This window comes from Purpureocillium lilacinum (genome assembly GCF_023168085.1).
Source record: "Purpureocillium lilacinum CBS 284.36 DNA, scaffold_4, whole genome shotgun sequence".
NCBI classification, from domain to species: domain Eukaryota; kingdom Fungi; phylum Ascomycota; class Sordariomycetes; order Hypocreales; family Ophiocordycipitaceae; genus Purpureocillium; species Purpureocillium lilacinum.
The window spans coordinates 1-21,180 of NW_027072114.1; the positions used below are offsets into that span (position 1 = coordinate 1).

At 55.2% G+C, this 21,180-nt stretch overlaps 7 protein-coding genes across 7 annotated transcripts; 2 read left to right on the forward strand and 5 right to left on the reverse strand.

Annotated features, from left to right (window-relative positions):
• Positions 1–1,707: 1,707 nt before the first annotated feature.
• Positions 1,708–3,099, reverse strand: PLICBS_005168 (uncharacterized protein; the record flags this gene model as incomplete). The annotated part of the gene is made up of 2 exons (XM_018318814.2): positions 1,708–2,918; positions 2,982–3,099. Coding segments are annotated over 2 exons (1,329 nt in total), but the record flags the coding sequence as incomplete, so codon positions are not given.
• A 541-nt stretch (positions 3,100–3,640) lies between these two features.
• PLICBS_005169 (uncharacterized protein) lies at positions 3,641–5,380 on the reverse strand (the record flags this gene model as incomplete). Its single annotated transcript, XM_018318815.2, has 5 exons — positions 3,641–3,676; positions 3,731–4,582; positions 4,636–4,715; positions 4,766–5,012; positions 5,090–5,380. The coding sequence occupies 5 exons, from the start codon at positions 5,378–5,380 to the stop codon at positions 3,641–3,643; spliced, it is 1,506 nt and encodes a 501-aa protein (XP_018181289.1).
• Positions 5,381–7,290: 1,910 nt separating this feature from the next.
• PLICBS_005170 (uncharacterized protein) lies at positions 7,291–8,802 on the reverse strand (the record flags this gene model as incomplete). Its single annotated transcript, XM_018318816.2, has 4 exons — positions 7,291–7,657; positions 7,737–8,185; positions 8,291–8,534; positions 8,618–8,802. The coding sequence occupies 4 exons, from the start codon at positions 8,800–8,802 to the stop codon at positions 7,291–7,293; spliced, it is 1,245 nt and encodes a 414-aa protein (XP_018181290.2).
• A 1,005-nt stretch (positions 8,803–9,807) lies between these two features.
• On the forward strand, positions 9,808–11,211 carry PLICBS_005171 (NADH kinase pos5; the record flags this gene model as incomplete). Its single annotated transcript, XM_018318817.2, has 1 exon — positions 9,808–11,211. One exon carries the CDS (start codon positions 9,808–9,810, stop codon positions 11,209–11,211), a length of 1,404 nt encoding a protein of 467 aa, XP_018181291.2.
• Positions 11,212–14,765: 3,554 nt separating this feature from the next.
• Positions 14,766–16,963, forward strand: PLICBS_005172 (lysophospholipase 1; the record flags this gene model as incomplete). Its single annotated transcript, XM_018318818.2, has 3 exons — positions 14,766–14,877; positions 14,995–15,552; positions 15,633–16,963. 3 exons carry the CDS (start codon positions 14,766–14,768, stop codon positions 16,961–16,963), a joined length of 2,001 nt encoding a protein of 666 aa, XP_018181292.2.
• Positions 16,964–17,231: 268 nt separating this feature from the next.
• PLICBS_005173 (uncharacterized protein) lies at positions 17,232–18,439 on the reverse strand (the record flags this gene model as incomplete). Its single annotated transcript, XM_018318819.2, has 4 exons — positions 17,232–17,722; positions 17,790–18,175; positions 18,240–18,371; positions 18,435–18,439. The coding sequence occupies 4 exons, from the start codon at positions 18,437–18,439 to the stop codon at positions 17,232–17,234; spliced, it is 1,014 nt and encodes a 337-aa protein (XP_018181293.2).
• Positions 18,440–19,722: 1,283 nt separating this feature from the next.
• Positions 19,723–20,861, reverse strand: PLICBS_005174 (uncharacterized protein; the record flags this gene model as incomplete). The annotated part of the gene is made up of 2 exons (XM_018318820.2): positions 19,723–20,770; positions 20,821–20,861. The coding sequence occupies 2 exons, from the start codon at positions 20,859–20,861 to the stop codon at positions 19,723–19,725; spliced, it is 1,089 nt and encodes a 362-aa protein (XP_018181294.2).
• Between the last annotated feature and the right edge of the window lie 319 nt (positions 20,862–21,180).

Sequence of the window (21,180 nt, forward strand, 5' to 3'; positions counted from 1 at the left end):
ATAGTTATAATATAAAATAAAGTAAGTTATTTACCTTATTATTTTTAGTATTAAAAGTATAGAGTAGCTTTTATTAAGTATATTTTATATATAACTTTTTTAGAGTCTTTATATTCTAGCTTTTTTAAAATATCTTAAATTTTTATTTCTAAGGTTTTTTAACCGTTTTTATTTAATACTATAATATAAATAAGCGCTTATATATATAAATTAATTAAAGCTATAAAGTAAGTAAGGTATATTTTATATTATATAGCTATAGTTATTTTTATTATATTTAAGTTAAGCTTAACTTAAACTAATTATTAATTATATAAGCTTAAAGGGAGTATATTTATATTATATATATATATATATAATATATTAGGAAAAGAGTATAGCCCTTTATAATATAGGCTTATAGAAGGAATAATACTATAAGTAAAGATATTATAAGCTAGATAGATAAGGTATATATAAAAAGGGTAGTCTTTTAATCTTAAAGGAGATAAAAAGGCATGCCTTTATAGTTATAGCTAATAATAGATATTATTTTTGCTTTATTTAAGTTACCTTAGTTATAATACCTTATGCTATAATAAATAGCCTTACTTTACGAACTTAACTTTTATATAGTTTTATAGTATATATAAATATAATAATCTTAAAGACTTTATTTATTTAATTACGATAAGAGCTCTTATATAAGCTACCTTAGACTATTAAAGGTACCTTAATTATAGAGATCTTATTAAATACTATAAGTTACCCCCTTTTTTACCTTTATTATCTTTCTTTTTACTTCTAGGAGATAGCGCTATAGTTTCTAGGCTAAGACTAGAGCGTATTATATAATTAGATCTTACTTTATTATTTATTGCTTTTCTTCCCTTAATAAATTATTATTATTATTATTATTATTATTATTATTATTATTATTATTATTATTATTATTATTATTATTATTATTATTATTATTATTATTATTATTATTATTATTATTATTATTATTATTATTATTATTATTATTATTATTATTATTATTATTATTATTATTACTTAAATTAAAAGTAAAATAGTATTATAAAAGAGATAGAGATAAATAAAATAATATTATATTTTAATATATAAGAGGGAAAGGAAGAAAGGGGCACTTCTTTTATCTTAAGTATTAAATTCGCTTTATAGCTTTATAATATTATAGCTATTATTTAATAATAATATAAGAAATATAGTATCCTAATTTAATATAGTATTATAAGTTATATAAAAGGCTTAGTAATATTATAATTTTTAATGCTAGCTTATATACCTTAATAAAATAAAAGAATATTATTTTATAAATTATCTATCTTTATAACTATAATATCTTAATCCTTTAAAGAAGATATTAATAGCCCTTAGTCTTTAAGCTATATCTTTACCCCTTTTACAGCCAGGCTTTAGCGAGATTACTACCCTTTTCTGAAGCTGGTTTTTAAGCGGTGTTCCTTGCTGAATATATGAGACGAGGACTTTATCTAAGGTGTCGAGTGGTGTAGTGTTCGGTGTGATTGGGAGGATATTGTCGCCGCCACCTGCTAGGAAATCCACGGTCACTATACGATACTCGAGTGTATCGTTAAGTAGCTTCCCTCCGATCTTAACAGAAGAAAGCATTGATCCCGGGGGGTGTGTCGGGTTGTATCTGATTGTGACACCTTGAGAGACCTGGAACCAGGACGTCACCTTATTTTGGTTGAACTGATTGACCCGGGAAACACATCCTTCAAGGATCTTGCGCAGGTCTGATCCGCGGTAATTCACCTCGACGACAGCGTTGCCGAAAGGAAATGATGTCAACACTTCGCCCCGGGTGATGTTCCCTGCGTCAATAGTAGCGCGAATGCCGCCAGCGTTCACAATAGCAAACGCGGGACGGTGTTGGTCTGTTGTCTGGTTGAGACGATATTGCAGCATGGCGTCGCCAAGCACTTGGCCGAGCAGACAGTCCTGTTGCTGGCATGTCGTCTGGTCCAATTCGTAGACTGTTTCTCCAATCACCTCGGCTGCATACTTCTCAAAAGGCGCACGCCATGACTGGACTTGCTTCTGCAGTGCCTCGTCCAGGGTGGTTGTGTTGTCCATGTGAACTGGAGCACCACGGTATGCGAGTGCTTTGCCATCCTCGTCAAACGTCGCATCAATATACCCGATGTACTCACCCCACCTGTACGCGGTGACAATAAAGACTTCGTTTCCAGAAAGATCCTTGACGACCGTCGGGTATTTACCCTTGGCATTGGCCATGTCTCCGAGCAATGTATGGCTGTGTCCTCCGATGATAAGGGAGAGTCCTTCAGTTCTTCGTGCAAGCTCTTGGTCTACGTCATAGCCGAGGTGCGTCAAGGCGACTATTCGCTTGATCTTTGTGCTGTTTCGTATCTGATAGATCGAGTTCTGCACCTCAGAGACTGGATCCAGAAAGATGGTGCCGCTTCCCACATTGGAAATGGATTTTGTCGTCTGTGTGGTGACCCCGATGACCGCCAACTGGTGCTCCTCGAAGATGTGGTAGTTTTTTATGGTGCTGTTCAGCACTTCGTGAGTGCTTCTGACGTTGCAGGAGACGACGGGGAAGGTCAGGTTTTGTATAAACTCTCCGAGCGCCGAGTCGCCACCGTCCCATTCATGGTTGCCAAGAGTCATGGCGTCAAAGCCGAGCTGGTTGACCGTTTCGGCAATCTTCTCGCCACCATAAAAGGAGTAGAACAGCGTTCCTTGGAACTCGTCGCCGGCATTGAGCCAGAGGTGGTCAGGATGCTGACCGCGGAGTTCTTTGACCTTGGACAAGATGCGAGCGTACCCGCCGAAGCATCCTTTGGACTGGTCCACGCAATCGGTCCCGGACTTAGCGAATTGGTCTAAATGTGCATGGACATCGTTGACGTGAAAGAATGCTATGGACGTAGATTTTAGTTGCCACGAATGTGGAAGTTTCCGCACACGCGCTGGCAACTCACATATGTTATAGTGTCCTTCGACGTCGACGAAGCGTTTCGTCAAGCGCTCGCTGTATAAGGCATCTTGGGCCGTGGCCAGTGCCCCAACAAGTACTTGGAGGAGAGTGTTCAGCCTCATGTCGTGGACGCCTTGCCTGGCAGCCCGTCTCAGATTACACGCGATGATGTGCTAAGAAGAATGGGGATCAAATGGGAAGACAGATGGCGAGGGCTTGACTCTTGAGCCAGAATGAGACTCTTCAGCCTTTTCAGCATTCCGGGCGGGAGCGGGGCGAACCGAAGCTCCTTCCCAGATCGGCCATGTCCGACCGCCAAGATGCACGTGGGTTCAGACAGTGATGCAAGGGGACGAACCCCGGGCACAAACTGGATAGTTCATCCGACGTGCCAAGCACGGGCAAGAGAACTTGGTGGCGATGTACTGGACAAATCCAGACCGTGGGCCCGAGTTTGTCAATTGTCAAATCAAGGCATATGGTGTGAGATTTGATGTGTCACGACTACAGCACGCTGCCAGTGGGGCGGCATCGCATGCGACGATTACGTCGCAAAATGTCGGTTACGCAACGACAACGAGCTCGAAGCCCGCTCGCTTTGTCCGCACCATGGCACACTATAAAATCGTCACATTTAGGTATATTCTCATTCTGTAACGTGAACTAGTACGTGTACCGGAAATCGGTCGAGGCATCCTCCTGTGACAAGTTAGCGAAGCTCACACCGTTACCTCCGTTTGTACAGACACTTACATCGTGGGACTCCAGTGTTTTCTGGCCTTGGTCGGCCAGCCTGTTCAGCCTCCGGAAGTCCAGGTCACAGACAATGACGAGGATGATCGACAGGAGGGAACAGGCAATGCAAGTGTACATGCCCGGCTTGTAGCCAGTGAGCTTATCTTGCTCGCGGAAGACCAAGCTGCCGACGATGCCACCAATTCCACCAAAGCCAACAAGTGTAGCGCTGCAGAAGGCTCTCTTCCACTGGCCGCGGACATTGTTGGCTTGGTATGCCATCGTTGCGGGAATGTTGCTATTGGCTCCTGCTGTGACGAGAAAGACGCCGAAATACCGCACGGCCGCATCCTTGTGCCATCCCATGATCGGAAGACCGATGAGGCAGAGGATCATGTTGAAGATGATGATGGGCCCCCGGAAGCGGAACTTGTCGCCGTAGTATCCAGTCAGGAACATGACGATGCCAGCAAATGCGTATGGTGGCGCCACGAGGCACTGAGACTCGCCGACACTGAAACCCATATTCCCCATGAGAATCAGTGGCAATGTATACGCCAGGGCGTACGACATGGTCGTGGTGTTGAGAAAGATCATGGCGTATGCCCATATCTTCCAGTCAGCGCCACCGCCAAGGAACTTCCTCATGTTGAATGGCGGCACCTTGGAGTCGCCCCGGTCTCTTTGGATGCGGTCAACGACCCATTGGCGTTCACGCTGACCCAAGAAGCTCCACGACGTTCTCTTTGAGTCTGGGAAGTCAACCAGCAACCAGTAGCAGCCAATGGCTAGGGCGCACGTCAGGACGCCTTCGATGATGAAGATCCATCGCCAGCCTGTAAGGTTTTCTCGTCCGTTCAGTTGCATGAGCTGCGGAGCTGTTAGCTGCAAAATGGCTGTCAACAGCATCTCTCAGAACATACCCCGTAGGCTAGGATGCCAGAGAATGCCGACGCGACGCAGCCAAGCAAGTAGAAGAGTGAATAGCGTTTTCCGACCTCGTCTGGTGACAGTCAGCTACGTGTGCCAATCCACGCTTCCGTGAAGACTCACACCGCGTGTACCACGTGCTGAGTAAATAGACGCAGCTGGGGAAGAAGCCTGCCTCGAGCAGACCGAGTATAACCCGAAGCCCAGCAAGCTGGCCGAAATCTTTGACAAAGCCCATGCCAATCATGACGGCGCCCCAGAAAAGGGTGATTCCCGCTAGATGCACACGTGGGCCAAGCTTTCGGACGAGAACGGTAGATGGAGGCTGAAATATGATGTAAGGAATGAAGAAGACGAGGTTTGCGATATTCTAGCAAGGCGACCTTGCGCGTCAGCAACCGCAAAGCTCTAAGCGCGTGCAGCTCGGACCAGCAGGAAGTGACTCACATATCGATACCCGTGGAGGTCGAGCTCAACACTCATGCCTGCTATGTTGGCCGCACTCATGTTTGTCCGGTCCATGAGACTGACGCAGTACATGGCACCGACAGTTACAACAAGTCGACGGTCAATACGCCGGATGATCTTGCGTTGCTCTTGGGGTGTAAATTCATCGTGGGTATTAACCTTGCCCACTTCGTTGTCGACATTATCCTTGGCGGCGTCGACATGAGCGTACTCGATGGCTTGCTTCTCCTGGTCTACATTGTCACCGTGGGTGGCTCCTCTCCCCTCCATGGTTGGGAACCGGTCAGCCGGGCAAGTGTGTGTATGCAAGGTGGTGGCTTGACTGTTGCAGGCGAAAACACGATATATTCGTTTCTGTGAGAAGACAGAAGAAGGAATGCGCTGCGCGGAGATATGTTGGATGGAAATTGGTTCGATGGGGTTGGGCCGCAACACGGGGGACGATGGGGTAGATATATACTCGTCAAGTGGACTTTTACCGGCGAGGTGAATTAACCGACAGGCGTGCTGATGGTACTGCATTCGCCAACTACCCGGACGTGTGGACTTGCAACGGGGGCGACGGAGCGATGGGGCGATGGAGAGATGCAAGCAAGCCGAGCATAGGCCACAGCCAGGGTCGGCAACCTGGCCAGCGGTATCCCGGGAGCCTCGACTTCGAGTGGATCTTACCTCGGTTGGTCCTTTTTGTTATTTCGGCCGACACCACCAGTCGATGATGATGGCGTTCTTGGCTGTTGCGTGTTGCGTCGAAGGCGCAGTGGCTGCCACGACTCGATAGCCTGCCCCCGACATGCGGGGGAGGGCATTGAGAGAGAGTTTGGTGTTCGGGAGTTTAAAGAATCTGGGGGTGGCCCCATGCAGCGATCAGCCACTAGCGATGGATTCTGCGGGGAACGCGGGGGTGTTGCCCTGTTTCGACATGGTCTCCGGGGCGCGATTGGAATGTCACTGCTCGACGATAACGGCGGAAGGGTCAGGGGAGATGCTTTGAGTTTGGTGTGACCTGCCCGCGTTCCCGTTGGCAGCAGATTTGCGGAGAAGACGATGCGCGCTGCGTTTAGTTGGACTCCATCACTCACGCGGCCAGCAGCTCCTTGGGCTGGTCTTTGCGCCGGGCTGCCATGCCTGTGGCAGGATGAGGCTGACTTCAGGGACAGGGCCTCGTGCGAAGGCCCTGCATGACGAAGAGTTCGTCATACGTTTGTGGCACCTTCAGCTTGGTTGGGGCTCAAGGGCCATTTGACGGCCGCGAATAATAATAATAGGCGCACATATGCGCGGGTATTCAGGGGCATTGCTATCAGAGTAAAGGGATCTCCGACTGCATCATTCAGGAAACAGACGGAAACATTGGCCCTCCGGGACGGATGAAGCCAGCTATTTTGATACGGTATCGAGAGAGTCTGGTGCATCCGGCGAACCTCCTCCGTGGGGAGAAGTCCGCGTCGCCTGTCCAGTGATGGCGCTGCCGTCGCTACGGGCCTACCGCACCTCATGATCTGATTCCGTCCATGGCAGCTATCCAATGGCGCCAAGCTTGGCTGGGCGCTCGTTCAATGCCTCGGCATCGGCGAGGCAACGTTGACCAGCTATTGGTCAGCCAGGCTGGGCCGTCCTCCCCATGCTCCCGTCGCCCAGACCGCCACGCGGAGACGTGGGGTCCCGAGCGCAGACAATAGCGCGGGGGAGGCAAACCTTTAGAGTATGCATAAACAGGCCCCAAAACCAAGCCACCTCCGACTCCCGCCGTCGCTGGCTGCACCATCACGATGCGTATGTCTTGGCTTGTTGGCTCGTCGCCGGCCCTCCCCGGCCGTTGGCCCATGAGGTTCTGGCCAAGCTGTTGGATTGACCGGCCCTCTGCAGACTTGTCACTTGCAGCTCAGGCCGGCTAATTTCGACGGACTGAGCATGCCGAGAGGATTGCAGCTGGCTTTTATCAGCCCGAAGGCCCATGCTGACGATTCGCGAACGAGAATACTTCATTGGCTCTATCACTGTAATCTTACGCTCAGTGACCCTTTGCAGAATCACCCTACCTGGCCACTGCTCTAGATGAAGAGGCTTGCCATCCAACGCCCGTAATCAAAAACAACTCAACGCCTATCCTAGAGACTCGGTCGCCAGCTTGCCTGTGCCATCCATGTACAACAGGCATTGCTAGCTTCGTGGCGTTGCTAGAAGCCGAGGCCCTTTGAAGCTGCATGCAGGAGCCTCCTAACGTTGTTCCAGAGGAGGCCGCAGATTCCTACGACAGTGAAAACCTGCAGGATCTCCCAGGGCTGACGAGTCCGAACCGAGGTTTCGACAAAGCCAGCCTTCGCGCCGGCCATGGGAGGAAACCGTCCCGTCGTCAGGTATTCCTCCATGAGCTCGTCCTTCTTGTACCACTGCTCGCGTAGCCACAAGTCGAATTCCTTCTGGTCGTCGAGCGGTATGTCGGACATGCGAAACCGCCGCCAGTAGAGGTTGATAGACTTGGGCGGTCGGCCTTGGAAGTATGTGCTCGAGAGCCCAAATATCTCCTCGCCGTATTTGCCTCGGCTGTTGTTATCTGTATCAGCAAATGTTCCGACACGTATGCTCATTGCTGACACGCATATCATGCCGGTCGGCAACTTACGGGATGCCTTCGTACGCTACTGTGCAGTCGTACACGTAGTCCAAGGTGCCCCTGAGCTCATTGAGGCAAAAGAAACTGCCGGTACTGCGCGGCAACATCACATGCTCGGGGTCCTTCAGGCCATTCTTCTCAGCCCACTGCCCGGATTTCCGTCGCCCGTTACCCGACAAGTTTGTGCCCTCAGGGAAGAGCAACAGCCACATGGGGTCCAGGTATGGCTTTCCCTCGGGGTCGGTCTTCTTCTGCTTCAGCTTATTGAGCCGGTAAGCCAACCGCGGCTGGTCCGTCGCCATCTTCCTCGACATGAAGATGAACCCGTAGAACATCATGCCCGTACCGATGAGTGGAATGTAGCGCAGTGATTCTTTCAAGATGATGTACAGATGTCCGTGCATCGCTGGCTGGTTGACGTAGCCAATCCACCAGAGATACAGCCAATCGGTATATATCTATGTGTAGAACCGAGCTTGTCAGCTACCCGCCAGGGGCGAAACGTCTTCAAGGCTCGGCGGGACACGCATGTCCGCGGCAGCCCCGTCGGCACTAACGCGTACCTGGTGATTGGCGATGAGGACGAGTCGCTCAGGAAACAAAAACTGCACGCCTCCGCTGCCAGTAGACTTTATTTGGCCGGCAACAGACTCGTCGCCGCTGATTCGAACTGTAGTCGGGCCCCATATTTGGGTCATGACCGTTGTCGTCAGCGCAAACGAGCGCTTGGTCATGGCCATGTACGCGTAGAACCAGTCGCGGTTAATGAAGTATAGTGGCGCGCCGATGAACTGCGTCACAACGATCCTGCGAAGAGGCCACCTGTCAGTCGAGATTTCGCCGAGTAAGGACGGCCAAGGGAGAGCTGGGCGGAATGAGGCATGACCAACGTCAGACAGCACGAAGTAAAGTAGACGGTAAAGGCAAGCCCCCGGAGGACCTGAGCCAGGCGGCCGTAGCCTTCCTTCCCGGAGGGATGCGCAAGGCGTCTCTCGCTCCTCTGCAACACCCCATGGTCGTTCACCCCCGCGGCGAGGTCGGTCCCGGATGCGCCGGGATGCTTGCCGTCGGCCATGGCGAACGACTTTAAAAATCTTGGTTGACGGCAGAACGGATCCTATGCAAGGCTACTGGGGTCCGTTTGTCGCTGTCACTCCGAGCGATCGCGTGTGTTGATGGCTGGCGCAAGGGAAGGGTGAGGCGCCCGTTGCAACCAAGGTCGACGATTGCAAGGACGACGCAGAGAGTCGGGTGGATCGGTTGATACAAAGTCGTGGGAGGTTCGCGCGGCAGCGATCAGGTGGTGTCTCCGGGCACCGAGTGCACCTGATCGGCTCACCTTTGAACGCGAAGTCAGCTCGTGAAGACGACGGGCGGTGGTGACTGCTGGTGAGGTCGTCCGGCCGTGGTGGTGCCCTGCGCATGTGACGACATCCAGGGCTGGAGGTCGGGTTTCCGGCAGTGTCCACCTCAGCTGACGCACCAGGCTGCCAATGAGACGCAGCGCAAAATGAGCTCCCGTGGGGACCTTCGGTGCCTGTGCTGGGGGCCCGACCCTTTGGGAAGGGAGGGGCAGCAACGTGAGCGGAGGCACATGTGGTGCCCTTGTCCACTCGCCAACAGCTGCCGATTTCTAGGCACTCGTCAGAGCGCGCCCCGACACCGCAGGAGGGAGCACCTTTGCATGCGGAGTGGACGATTGCCACGGAAGCGCCGAATCCATACTGCTACTAGCAGGTATGTACATAATCCGAAGTACTGCGACACCAACCTGAACTGCACTCGAGGACAGCCGCAACGGGAGGAGCGGCTCCCCGCCCGCGCTGATGCTGTAAGAGGCAGGCGGTCAGGCCAGGTGGGGCGGCGCGGCACACCGGAAGTCAAGCAACGCCAGACTTGAACTCACAAGACTGACTCGGTGAGCCGACAAAGCTTGGAACCAAAGCGCGGATAGTACCAGACACCAGCCAGTCCACCTTCTCGCTCGCTCGCTCTTTTGCCTCGCGTCTCGTCGGTCTACTTCCTCTACGTAGCTCCGGATCGAGGCATCATGGTCGAAAAGTGACATCCGGCTTCCAGCATGCCTAGCCATCGGCGCCTTTGGGAGCCGTTGCTCCTCGCGACGCGCCCACGACAAGCCTCACGATGCTCGGCTCGTGCCGTGTCGCTCCCGCAGCCCCGACTTCTTTCCACGACCCGCCCCCTTCGGCTTGCCGAATTACGAAGCGCCGCCGAACTCCCAAGTCGGACTGTGCCGCGCTATCTACAGAGCACGAAGCCGGGCTCTTCCCTCCTGTCGCTCAAGTGGCCGCGTCCGCCCCGGAACCTGCTCTTGGTTCAGAAGCTGTACGCCCCAGACGTGTCCGAATCCGTCTTCAAGTTTGCAAGGTACATCCGCGGCGAGTATCCCGATGTCAACATCATCGTTGAGCCCCGGATCGCCGACTCGATTGAAGACCAGCTCAACTTCCCCGTTTACGTGTCCGACACTCGATCCAACATCGCCGACAAGGTCGACGTAATCGCCACCTTTGGCGGAGACGGGACGGTCTTGAGAGCCGCCAGCCTCTTCAAGCTGCACGGCTCCGTTCCTCCGATCCTGTCCTTCAGCATGGGGACTCTGGGCTTCCTCGGCGAGTGGAGCTTCAGCGAGCACAAGAAGGCTTGGAGGGAGATGTACATGAGTGGAAGCGGCGTGGCCGTGCAGGACGCTGCCGTGCCTCGTGGCGACTGGGACACTGTTGGTGAGGACGCTGCCTCGTCCTCTCTCGTCGGGTGGGATCGCATGAAAGGTAAAAGCTTAGGAATCAGTAGGGCGTCCAAGGTTCTGCTTCGCCATCGCATCAAGGCCGACATCTTTGACCGTTCGGGCAACAACATCAACAATCGGGTATCAGACACCCTCGCGAGCCACTCCAAGTCTGGCATCGCCGGCACCAAGGAGGAATCGCCCTCACTTCGCGCAATCAATGAGATCTCTGTTCACAGAGGCTCGCACCCTCACCTGGCAATCATTGACATTTATCAGAACGGCCACTTCCTCACAGAGACCACGGCGGACGGCATCCTGGTCAGCACACCTACAGGCTCGACTGCTTACAGCCTCAGTGCTGGCGGCCCCATCGTGCACCCGCTCGTCAAGTCGCTGCTCATCACCCCCATAAGCCCTTGCAGCCTAAGCTTTCGGTCGCTGGTGCTGCCGCTGGATACCAGAGTGTGCCTTCGCATGAGCCCCAAAAACAGGGGCCGAGAGCTGGACCTGAACATTGATGGAAAGCGGTGCGCCGGCGTCTCGCCGGGATCCGAGATTCGCATCGAGGGTGAGTTTGTCGGGCGGGCCGGACCCGGCGAGGAATGGCATGGAGGTGTCCCATGCATCATCAGGGCTGAGGATGACGATCCTTGGGTCGGTGGCTTGAACGGCCTGCTCAAATTCAACCACCCATTCGGCAGAGAGCCGCCCAGCGATGAGTATGCCGACTGACGCACGGTCGCGCGTGCCTGGGCCGAGTGAAAACGTGCACTTTACAGGTCGGTTGCGCCAGTTCATCGACGTCTGGGGCGTGTTGCGTCAGACCCCAGCGCCGGAGCATCACAACGGATCGGCGCAACTCAACTCCATACCCTTATGCGAAGCAGCCTTTTCATATTGCGCGCGTGAAGCGTCTCTACGTCTGCATCATGTAGCGCCGCATCAACATGAGCGGGCCCCCCTCTTCGTGGTAGCCGTTGAATAAGAAACTCGGCGCGTGCAGCTGCAGCGTCACATCCACAACGCGTCGGTGCCAAAGTCCCCACGACCGTGCGTGCCATGCTCAGCTGAGACATACCCCTCCCAATCTCGTCGCGAGAGCTCGAGACGCGCTCTATCCCTCGCCAGGGAACATGATTTTTAATAAAAGCGCTGCCGCCGGCTCGTGCAGGGACACGAATGTGCCTGTGCCTGTACGCTCTCGCTCGCGGCCGATCGTTCGCTACGTATATTCGTTCATTTGCATCGCTTTCACACTCGCTTAGAATCGGCGCACTCTCGTTTCGTGATACCTTGCATTTCATTCACCGCCATATCCATAATTAACCGAACGTCGTCGCTCGCGCCACTCTATCGTCGCAAGCATTCACTATGCAGGGCCTCATCGCCGCGGCACTGCTTTGCGGCGGGTTGGTTGCCGGCCGGCCCGCAGCTCAAGCCGTCGGACCATGCACCAAGCTCTCGTCATCGACAACGAAGTGGGACGTGGTCAACTTGGGCTTCAGTGCCTCATACGACTCAAGTACCACCCCGAAATCGGCCAATGGTTCCGTGGGCTCCATCAGCTTCGAGCTAGCCAACGCCGCGGTGGCATACCGGGCCAACTGCAGCGCGCAGTCCACCGAGGCGCCCGACTTTTTCGACGGCCAGCAAGAGTACCGCTGTAGCGTTCCAGCCCAGGGGGAGAAAGCGACATTCACTTTCTCTCAGCGGACAGGGCGGCTCAATATCAAGCAAACCTGGAGGTGCGCCAAGGAGTTTACGGGTTTTCAAGCCGAAGGAGGCGTGACTCTCAACCTCACCTGCAGTGACGGGCCAGCAAGCAAGGCAGACACACCAACGGCGAGGCAGACAACGAAGACCAAGGTCCTTTGCGGTGGAAACTCGCTGTCCGTGCCGATGGAGAGCTTGGGCGGGTTCGCTTAACGAGCGCTTTGGGCGAAAACCTTACATTACTTCGTACGAGCAGGCTATATGTACAAGCCGGGCAACACCGGGGCCACAAGGATTTTTTGGGCGACAGTCGGGCGCAATTGGCGGCGGCGTTGGGTGAAAGGGCTGAGGGCCGACTCCTTGCCGTCAGTTGGCGTTATTCTCCTGGAGCCCAGTACGATCTCACGACGCAGAGTAGTTCCCACGATCAACTCACAACTTTTAACGTCAGGCGCACTGCAGTGGGTGACAGCGACGACGCCGCCATGGTTAATATTTGACCCGGCGGCAGCCAAGATCGGTTTTCCTCCTTTAGCTACTCCGTAATATACAGTAGTACTCTGTACAACGAATGAAGACGAGACTGTTGGACGCCCATGTAACGGGGCGTGCCGGTGACCCGAATTGCAGGAGGCGGCCACCCAACGAAATGGGATGCGATGGATGAGTTGGCGCCAGACCAGCGACAGCTCACGAGAGGATGGTGGCCCAATGACGACCTGCAATCCTTCGTCTCAGACCTATACAGGGGCGAAGCCGCAGATCCCGAGCCTCGTCACTTGTTTCCACGGAGTGTGCGGGACGTGGACGGAGGTGACGAGCGTCATGGGTGGATTCTGGTCGGAACGCGACCGAGACGCCAACAATGTTTTCACCCAACGAGGCAATGCCGTTGTCGCAGCCAGCCACAGCAAGGCGCAGGCCAGTCCCCTCCAGGGCGGGCGAAGTACGTACTGTTTGCAGAAAGTACCTTACCTTTGGCTCTCGGCGGCGCGGGATGTAACGCGAGGCCATGCAGGCAAGCCGCGCAGTCTGCGACGCGAGTCTTCTGTGTCCCGCCCCCTCGGAGGTTCAGCACATCTGCAGAGTGCTGGTATGACTGGTTTGCCCCGGAGCGAGAGCCTTTATCACGAGTAACTTAGTACGTACGTGATTTTAAGGTAAGGCCGTGGGGCGGCAAGGCGGCCCAGCCCAGATGATCGGGTCCCCGTTCGGGGAGGCTGACGGACGCCTCGCTGGCTTATTATGCCCCGATGTGGAAACATGCGCGGTTACCAGGCGCTGTCAAGGGAAATAAATGGCCGCGCTGCATGCAGAGCACCCATGGCGCGCTGTTCCCCTGGCCTGGACTTGGGAAGACGAGCAGGTGTGTTCTGTTCGCGCAAGTTGTTTGGTGAGACGACTCGCCGTCCTCGCCCTCGACTCCTCGCCCTCGCTCTTGAACATCGGCAAGCGGGGTCGGGCGAAACCGTTTGGCAGGCCCGGTTTGACAGCTCCTCAGCATGGGAGGTGGTTTTACGAAGCGCATTCGTACCTCGTACCAAGTTACCTCATGCAGTAAAGCTGACACCGCCCCCCTGCCCGATCTATAGTGGGCCGGAGCCTCGGCCGAAGACAGAGGGAGTGGTGGGCCGTCCATCAACGGCGGATCTCGTGGCGCGCGGCGCAGCCGCAGATGCGACAGCACGCCTACCGAGCAAGCTTGGGGTCAAGCAGCCTCAGCCCCCCGGGGGGCCATTGCACCCAGCCCCGGTCGCTGCTGATCGCCCACGCCCGCAGCAACTCTGCGACGGCGAACGGCGTTGCGGCGTTGTGGCACATCTGTCGGCAAGACGGCATCGCGTTGGGGGCGATTACACATTTACATCCGTCCGTTGGCACTTCGTACTACCAGGTTGAGTGCCTCACGTACCCGTGGAAATCTCGAGCGGATCCAGGGCAGTTGCAGCTGCAAGGCGCCTGGGGTGCCGGTTGGTGCTGCGAGCCGGGCCCCCGGACGCGTGACGGGCCCCGACGGTGCGAGGCTGTAGTGCCACTCGACCTGTGGGTGGTCCATAATAATACCATCTAGCAAGGTGCACCGTATTCCGTTCTCCGTGCGTACGTACCGCCAAGTCTTCCCGTCTGGGCGGCATCTCCCCGAGCGCCCAGTCATGCACCGCGGCGGCCGGAACGGGACCCTGCGCTGAAGGGGGCGCGCATTGCTCGGTCGCTCGCTTGAGGTGCCGCTCAAAAAGCCAAGCCCTCCCGCCCGCAGCCAACGTGGTCTGGGCTGTCTTGATGATTCCAACGTCAGGCCCGAGGCTCCCGCTGGCCCACGAGCCTCTGCAATATTTTTCTTGTCCGCCTGGAACGTCGTGACGATTTGCGCGTACAAACTACTTTGCAGGGGCCGTGGAATCACAGTCGTCAGAGCCACCTGTTTCGGCCCAGCCCCATCGACTTACCTTTGAGAGCCCCCAGTCGCGCCCCCGACTCGCTTCCGCTCCCAAGTCGCCGCGGCGCAAGCAGAACGAGGAAATCCCTCGAGCGCATAGCGCAGCGCGCGCCTCCTGCAAAACACCCGGCAGACGATGGCAGTCGCTTCATCACTGACGCTGCTGCTGGCAGCGACTGCGCTGGCGCCCGCTTCCGCCGCCGCCGCCGCCGCCGCCGCCACGGTCAAGACGGGTCAGCACTCTGCAGGTACGCTTCTTTGTTAGCCTCAGGTCGCCCTTGCCCTCCACCGGCCCGCGCCAGCACTTTTCCTTCATCCTCACCTCAATCCGCGCGGCTTCGCTGACGTCACACGCCCACCCGCAGCAATACCAGGAGCAGCAGTAGCACCCGTCCTCGATGCCCGACTGGACACTTCGTCCCTCCAAGAGCGTGCCATCAACCGCTCGCCCCAAGGCTACACGCCCTCACCCGTCGACTGCCCCTCGCAGCGCCCGCAGATCCGCAATGGCTCGTCGCTATCGCCCGAGGAGAAGGCCTGGCTCCCCAAGCGCCGCAACGACACCATCCCGCACATCCGCTCGCTGCTCAAGCGGATAGCCATACCCGGCTTCGACAGTGATGGCTACCTCAAAAACGTCGAGAAAAATGCCACGGCGTTGCCCAACATTGGTCTCGCAGTCTCCGGCGGCGGCTACCGTGCCATGCTTAACGGTGCCGGCGCCATGGCGGCCTGGGACAGCCGCTCCGACGGCAGCCAGACCGCTGGTAACCTCGGCGGCCTGCTACAGAGCGCGACCTACCTGTCTGGTCTCTCCGGCGGAGGCTGGCTTGTCGGTAGCATCTACACTAACAACTTTACCTCCGTCCAGGATGCCGTTAACTCGCCGAGCATCTGGATGTTCGACGACTCCATTCTAAAGGGTGGGTTCCTCGTTAATCGCCTAGCCTCTATAGCGACTCTGTTACCATCTGGGTGCTGACGCCTCTGTGCAATCGTCCAGGTCCTGAACAGTATAGTCTCCTCCAATACTATCGAAACATCCTCGACGCCGTCGACGGAAAGGACCAGGCCGGCTACGACCGATCCATCACCGACTACTGGGGCCGCATGCTGTCGTATCAGCTCATCAACGCTACCGACGGCGGGCCGGGCTTTACATTCTCTTCCATTGCCGACGATGCCGGCTTTTCTTCAGGCAAGACGCCGCTGCCGTTCCTCATCGCCGACGGCCGCGCTCCCGGCCAAAAGGTCATTTCCTCCAACTCTACCATTTTCGAGTTCACTCCCTGGGAGCTCGGATCCTCGGATCCAACGCTCGATGGCTTCGTGCCCCTCCGATACGTTGGCTCCAAATTCAACAACGGCACGTTGCCCAGCAGCGAGAAGTGTATCGAGGGCTTTGACAATGCCGGCTTTGTCATGGGCACCTCGAGCTCCCTCTTCAACCAAATCGTCCTCTATCTCAAGGACAATACGTCCAACAACTACGTCCCAGCCGACGTGCCCAAATTCATCATCGACGCGCTCACTAAAGTCCTCGAGACTCTGGGCGATAGCAGCAACGACATCGCCGACTGGACTCCGAATCCCTTCAAGGGATGGAACGCTGCCAAGAACCCCGGCGCTGGCTCGGAGCGCCTCACACTCGTCGACGGCGGCGAGGACTTACAGAACGTCCCGTACCACCCGCATCTCCTCCGAGATCGCGCCGTCGACGTGGTCTTTTCGGTAGATTCGTCTGCCGACACGGAAACGAGTTGGCCCGACGGTGCCTCTGCCATTGCAACCTACGAACGTTCCATCGAGAACATCTCGGTGGGCACGGGCTTCCCCGCCGTCCCCGGCAAAGACACATTCCTCAATCTCGGTCTTAACACCAAGCCCGTCTTCTTCGGGTGCAACTCGACTAACCTGACGAGCCCTTCACCCCTTATCGTGTATCTCCCAAACTACCCTTACATCTACGCCTCCAACATCTCCACCTTCCAGATGGCCATCAAGTCCGGTCAGCGAGATGCCATCATCCAGAATGGCTGGGCCGTCGCCACGCAGCTCAACGCCACTCGCGATGCTGACTGGCCTGTCTGCGTCGGCTGTGCCATGCTGTCCCGCAGCTTTGAGCGCACAAAGACGGCCGTGCCGGACAAGTGCAAGCAGTGCTTCACACGCTATTGCTGGGACGGCAGCCTCAATGAGACAAAAGCCGCTCCGTACGACCCCAATTACTTCAGCACCCCTATCGAAGTGAAAAGCGCCGCCAGCGCCCTGGTTAAAGCCCCGGCCATTGCCATGTCTTGTGTATTCATCATGGGCCTTGCATTTGCCTTGTGAGCTGTGCTCATGGGTCTTGGAAACCAGCATTTTCCTCTTTTCGGCAGCCGGCATGTTTGGTCTCTTTCAACGCTGTCACATCAAGATTCCCCAGAACTTCATAGATTTTAAAACTGTCGAGTAATTAGAAGTCCGGAGATTTGCCTCCTTCTCGGTTCCATCGTGTTTAACTATGGATGACAGCATTTTTTGTTTCTGATGCCACCTTTCCCCGCATTGACGTAGCCACGCTAATACACAAGCACGCATGCGAATGCCACACCACAAATCAGACTGTTTCGACATACAGGCCGGGCGTTGTCGGTCCGCTGCCGTACTTCATGTCAGTCAAGTAAGCCGACGAATCCATGTACGAATGCTTGCGAAGGATTTCCTTGGCGTCGTACTCGTCGAATTCATTGAGCATGTCGTCAATTTCCATTGCAATGCCCAGAGTCCACCCGTACGTATTGGTCCCTCTTCCAAATGGATCCCAAAGCCTCCACATCTGCGAGAGAATTGTAGTCAGCATCGAACACAGGACTGACAGCGCTGCCATGACCGCCAGTATGGCTACAGCCGGGAGCGGCTGGTTTTCCGTTGCTTCCAGCTCCGTCGGGGTCCGTTGCACAAACCAGTTGCAGTGATGAAGCGGAGCATACAGTGCAATGAGCCAGCCAGCTACGTAGACGAACCACATGCACTCCAATGGGATGGCGTCCGTGAAGGCAAACACAGTACATTCCCGTCCAGATTGCGCAAGAATGTCAATGCTCTCGCCTGGCAATGTCGCGGGTCAGCTTGGTAATTGCAGGACTTGACGGCATTGACATCTTAATGAACTTACGAATAATAGGCGCCCGGCGGTCGTCTATGTTTCCAATGTCGCTCAAGTTCTCAAAGTGGTTGCGTAGATTGTAGATGATGTGATGGGGCAGCGTGGACGGCGCATCTACTCTGATAGTCTGCGTGGCAAACTCGAGCTGGAGCTCGAGCGAGAAGATTTCAAAGAAGAATGCCACAGAGGCAAACTGATGCTGACCTCTGCTCTTGTTGGGCCGACGCTTGCTTTCGTACGTCCGCTGCCTCGCGTCAATCCCATCACCGTTTCTGAGTCGTTGGAGTGCCTCCGCCGTTTGTCGACAGTATTTTGGAAGTCCTGGTTCGCATGTGTTGCCGCGGATCTGCTCCAGCAGCGCGACAGGATACGCCGTCAGTAGGCAAAGGCATTCGCTTGTATCAAAGTCAGCGGTGATGTCGTCGGTATTTGAATGTGCACGGTGCGCGGTAGGCCTACTATATAACCACCTGAAGCTGGTCCTTGTCGTGACCGATAGCGCAGTCCGTCGTCGCGGTCTTGAGAAAGGAGTAAGCGAGCGTGACGCTCGTCTGCCTCACCCGCTCCATCCTCTCTCGGGCAGCTCGAGTACTGGTGCGTGACATAAGTTAGTCGTTAGTGAGATGCGTGCGCTCTCGGACCGTCCGAACGTACCCCATAAGGCCGTGTGCCAGTAGGAAGACCACCCCCGTTGTTACGAGAACCTCCGCCCAAACGGATGCTACTCCGTTCATTCCAGATTTTCTTTTGGTTTCGGGATCGGAAGATGCAGGGATGAGGTCGATGCCCATTCGAGTCAAGCAAGGAACGAGCACAGCGAGAACCATGCAGTAAACCAAGAAGCCAACGAACCGAGCAATGAAGGCGGGGGTCTGACTCTGGGGCCGCATCGAGTAGCCAATTCGGTCGCATGAAGCGGGATCACGTATTTTGTGCTCCAATTCGGATCCTGTCACGGCCCAGGGCCACCATGGCGCGGGTGTCTGGTTGTCCCCGTACGGCAATGGAGCACAGCCGGCTTCAAGGTCAAAAGCCATGGCATCATGCTTCCACCGCTGTCCAAAGCAGTGAGTGTCGGTGGATGAGGATGTTGCAAAAAATGCAGCAGGTAACGCACGACCACCCGCAGAACCTGGTGCCGAATAATGCCGAGCAGCGTTCCGGCGGGCATGGCGGCTGCCAGCGTCCATGGTGGCTCAGGTGATGGTTCCGATAGTAGTGGAGGAACGAGAAGATGGCAACCGATTCGCAACGTTGCGAGATGGTGCAGCGGATTTGCACCGGTGGGAGAATTGGAGATGGGATTGGGAGCTTTGCGACGTCGCCCAGGCTCGCGCTGCTGATGTGCTACCATGGCAGCACGCGAGGATGAGGGAGATGCCCACCTTGCTATCAGGTAGGCGCCCAAGGCGCCTCACCCGGTTACAAAGTTCCTGCCTCGGGAATGTCAAAGCTGGTATGTCCACGCCGTGCGTTCTTGCCAATTATGGCGCTTACCAAGGATCCGTTTGAACCAGCAGCAGGCCGTCACCATGTCCTTGGATGGGGCAGGCACCTACGTGGGTGCCTGGCTTGATGCCAGGAGCTCCTGCCCCGGAGAAGATCGCATCGGGTGTTTTCACGCTCTGCACTCTTGCCATTCCTGGCTACTCCATCCCATTAGAGCAACAGCTGGTAGTCACCACAGCCTGGACGAAGAGCAGCAGGGTGTTTCATGGGGCATTCTGTATGCTTCCCATCAAGATTGAGTTGAAGATCCGGCGCCACGCAAGTCTGCCGAAGTACGGCGTATAGTGATCAGCATTCACGCTCTCTCGATACTCGCTGCCGTCGGTAATGGTAGAAGGTCTGGGGCGCCAACGGAGCGGGTATCAACTTTATTGTTTGGGTCTGTGTGTTCGCCCTCCATCTCATTTGTCGCAGCCGGGCCACTGGAAGGGCTTCAGGGGAATGTCACATCTCGACCAGCCTTTGCGCTTTCCATGATTGCCTCGAGAATGCGAAGCACGTCTCTCGCCTCGGTAGCCTTGACAGGCACATCTTCCTCCTTGCCGCTGGCGACAGCCTTCCCAAAGGCGGAATAAAACACCTTGTACGTCTCTGGCTCGAGGTCGGGCACCTTGCCTTCCTTCATCTTGCCATCTTCGCCCACGAGGACGAGGCGCATGCTGTCGGGGCTGTCCTTGCCGAAGCCTGCGTCGGTGGGCTTGGCGCCGGCCTTGAGCTGGTCCTCTTGCGGATCGAGGCCTACCTTGTGAAAACTTCCCTTGTAGCCGCGGACCCAGAAGCGCGGCTGAACCAGCTCGGCACTGAGCACGCTGATGCGGACGTTGACGAGCATGCCGTTGGGGTACGTCAGCTCGGCCGACACGCCGTCGGGGTTGAAGAAATCGACTTTGCCGGAGCGTTGGGACATGAGGCGGCCGTGGACGGCTTGGGGCATGCCGAATAGCGTGTACACCTGATCGACGAGGTGGGTGCCCAGGTCGAATATGGCGCTGCCGCCCGAGGGGATGCCCAGCTCGCCCTTCCAGTTGGTGGGGGCGGCGGCACGGTATCGGTCAAAATGGGTGTTGAACTCAACGACGCGGCCGAGGACATCGTTCTCGATGAGGTGCTTGACGGTCAAAAAGTCCGAGTCCCACCGGCGGTTCTGGTAGACGCAGATGAGGCGCTTGTTCTCTTTGGCGATGGCAATGAGCTTGTTGGCCTCGGCGGAGGTGGGAACGAATGGCTTCTCCGTCAGGACGTGCTTGCCGGCCTCGAGCACGGCCTTTGTGAGTTCGAAATGGTTGTCGGGCGGGGTCGTGACGACGACGACTTCAACGTCCGGGTCTGCCAGGAGCTGCTTGACGTCTATGTAGTGCTTGGCCTCGGGGTGGTCGTGCGGCGCCGAGTTGCCGTCTTTGGGGCTGCGCTGGACAATGCTGTGGAGCTTGAACTGAGGCGTCGTGGTGATGAAGGGGATGTGGAAGACTTTGGCGGACATGCTGCGATGGCGTTAGCGAGCAGCGTGTCTGGCGTAGGCGTTCAAACACACCCGTAGCCCACGACGCCGACGTTAAAAGTGGTTGATGCCATGGTGTCGTGTGGTGTCGCACGGACGGAGGGGTCGGATGACGTCGTTTGAGGGGTGCTAAATGGCGTGTGTGGATGTCTGACGAGCCAGGGGCCGCGGGTTTGCGAGCTTTCGAGTGAGGATTCGACGATGGGCCACCAACGTTGATATATAGACAGACGGGATCGCAGAATTCTCGCACAGGCAGCTGTTTGCATTAATAATTCTGACGCATCTAGCCATCCGAGACGAGTGAGGTGGGCTGGCTTCGCATATGGATGAGATTGCTTCTCTGCCCCACCTTTGGCTGAAGCTACTTCTGCCGTGGGGTGACTGTGGTCC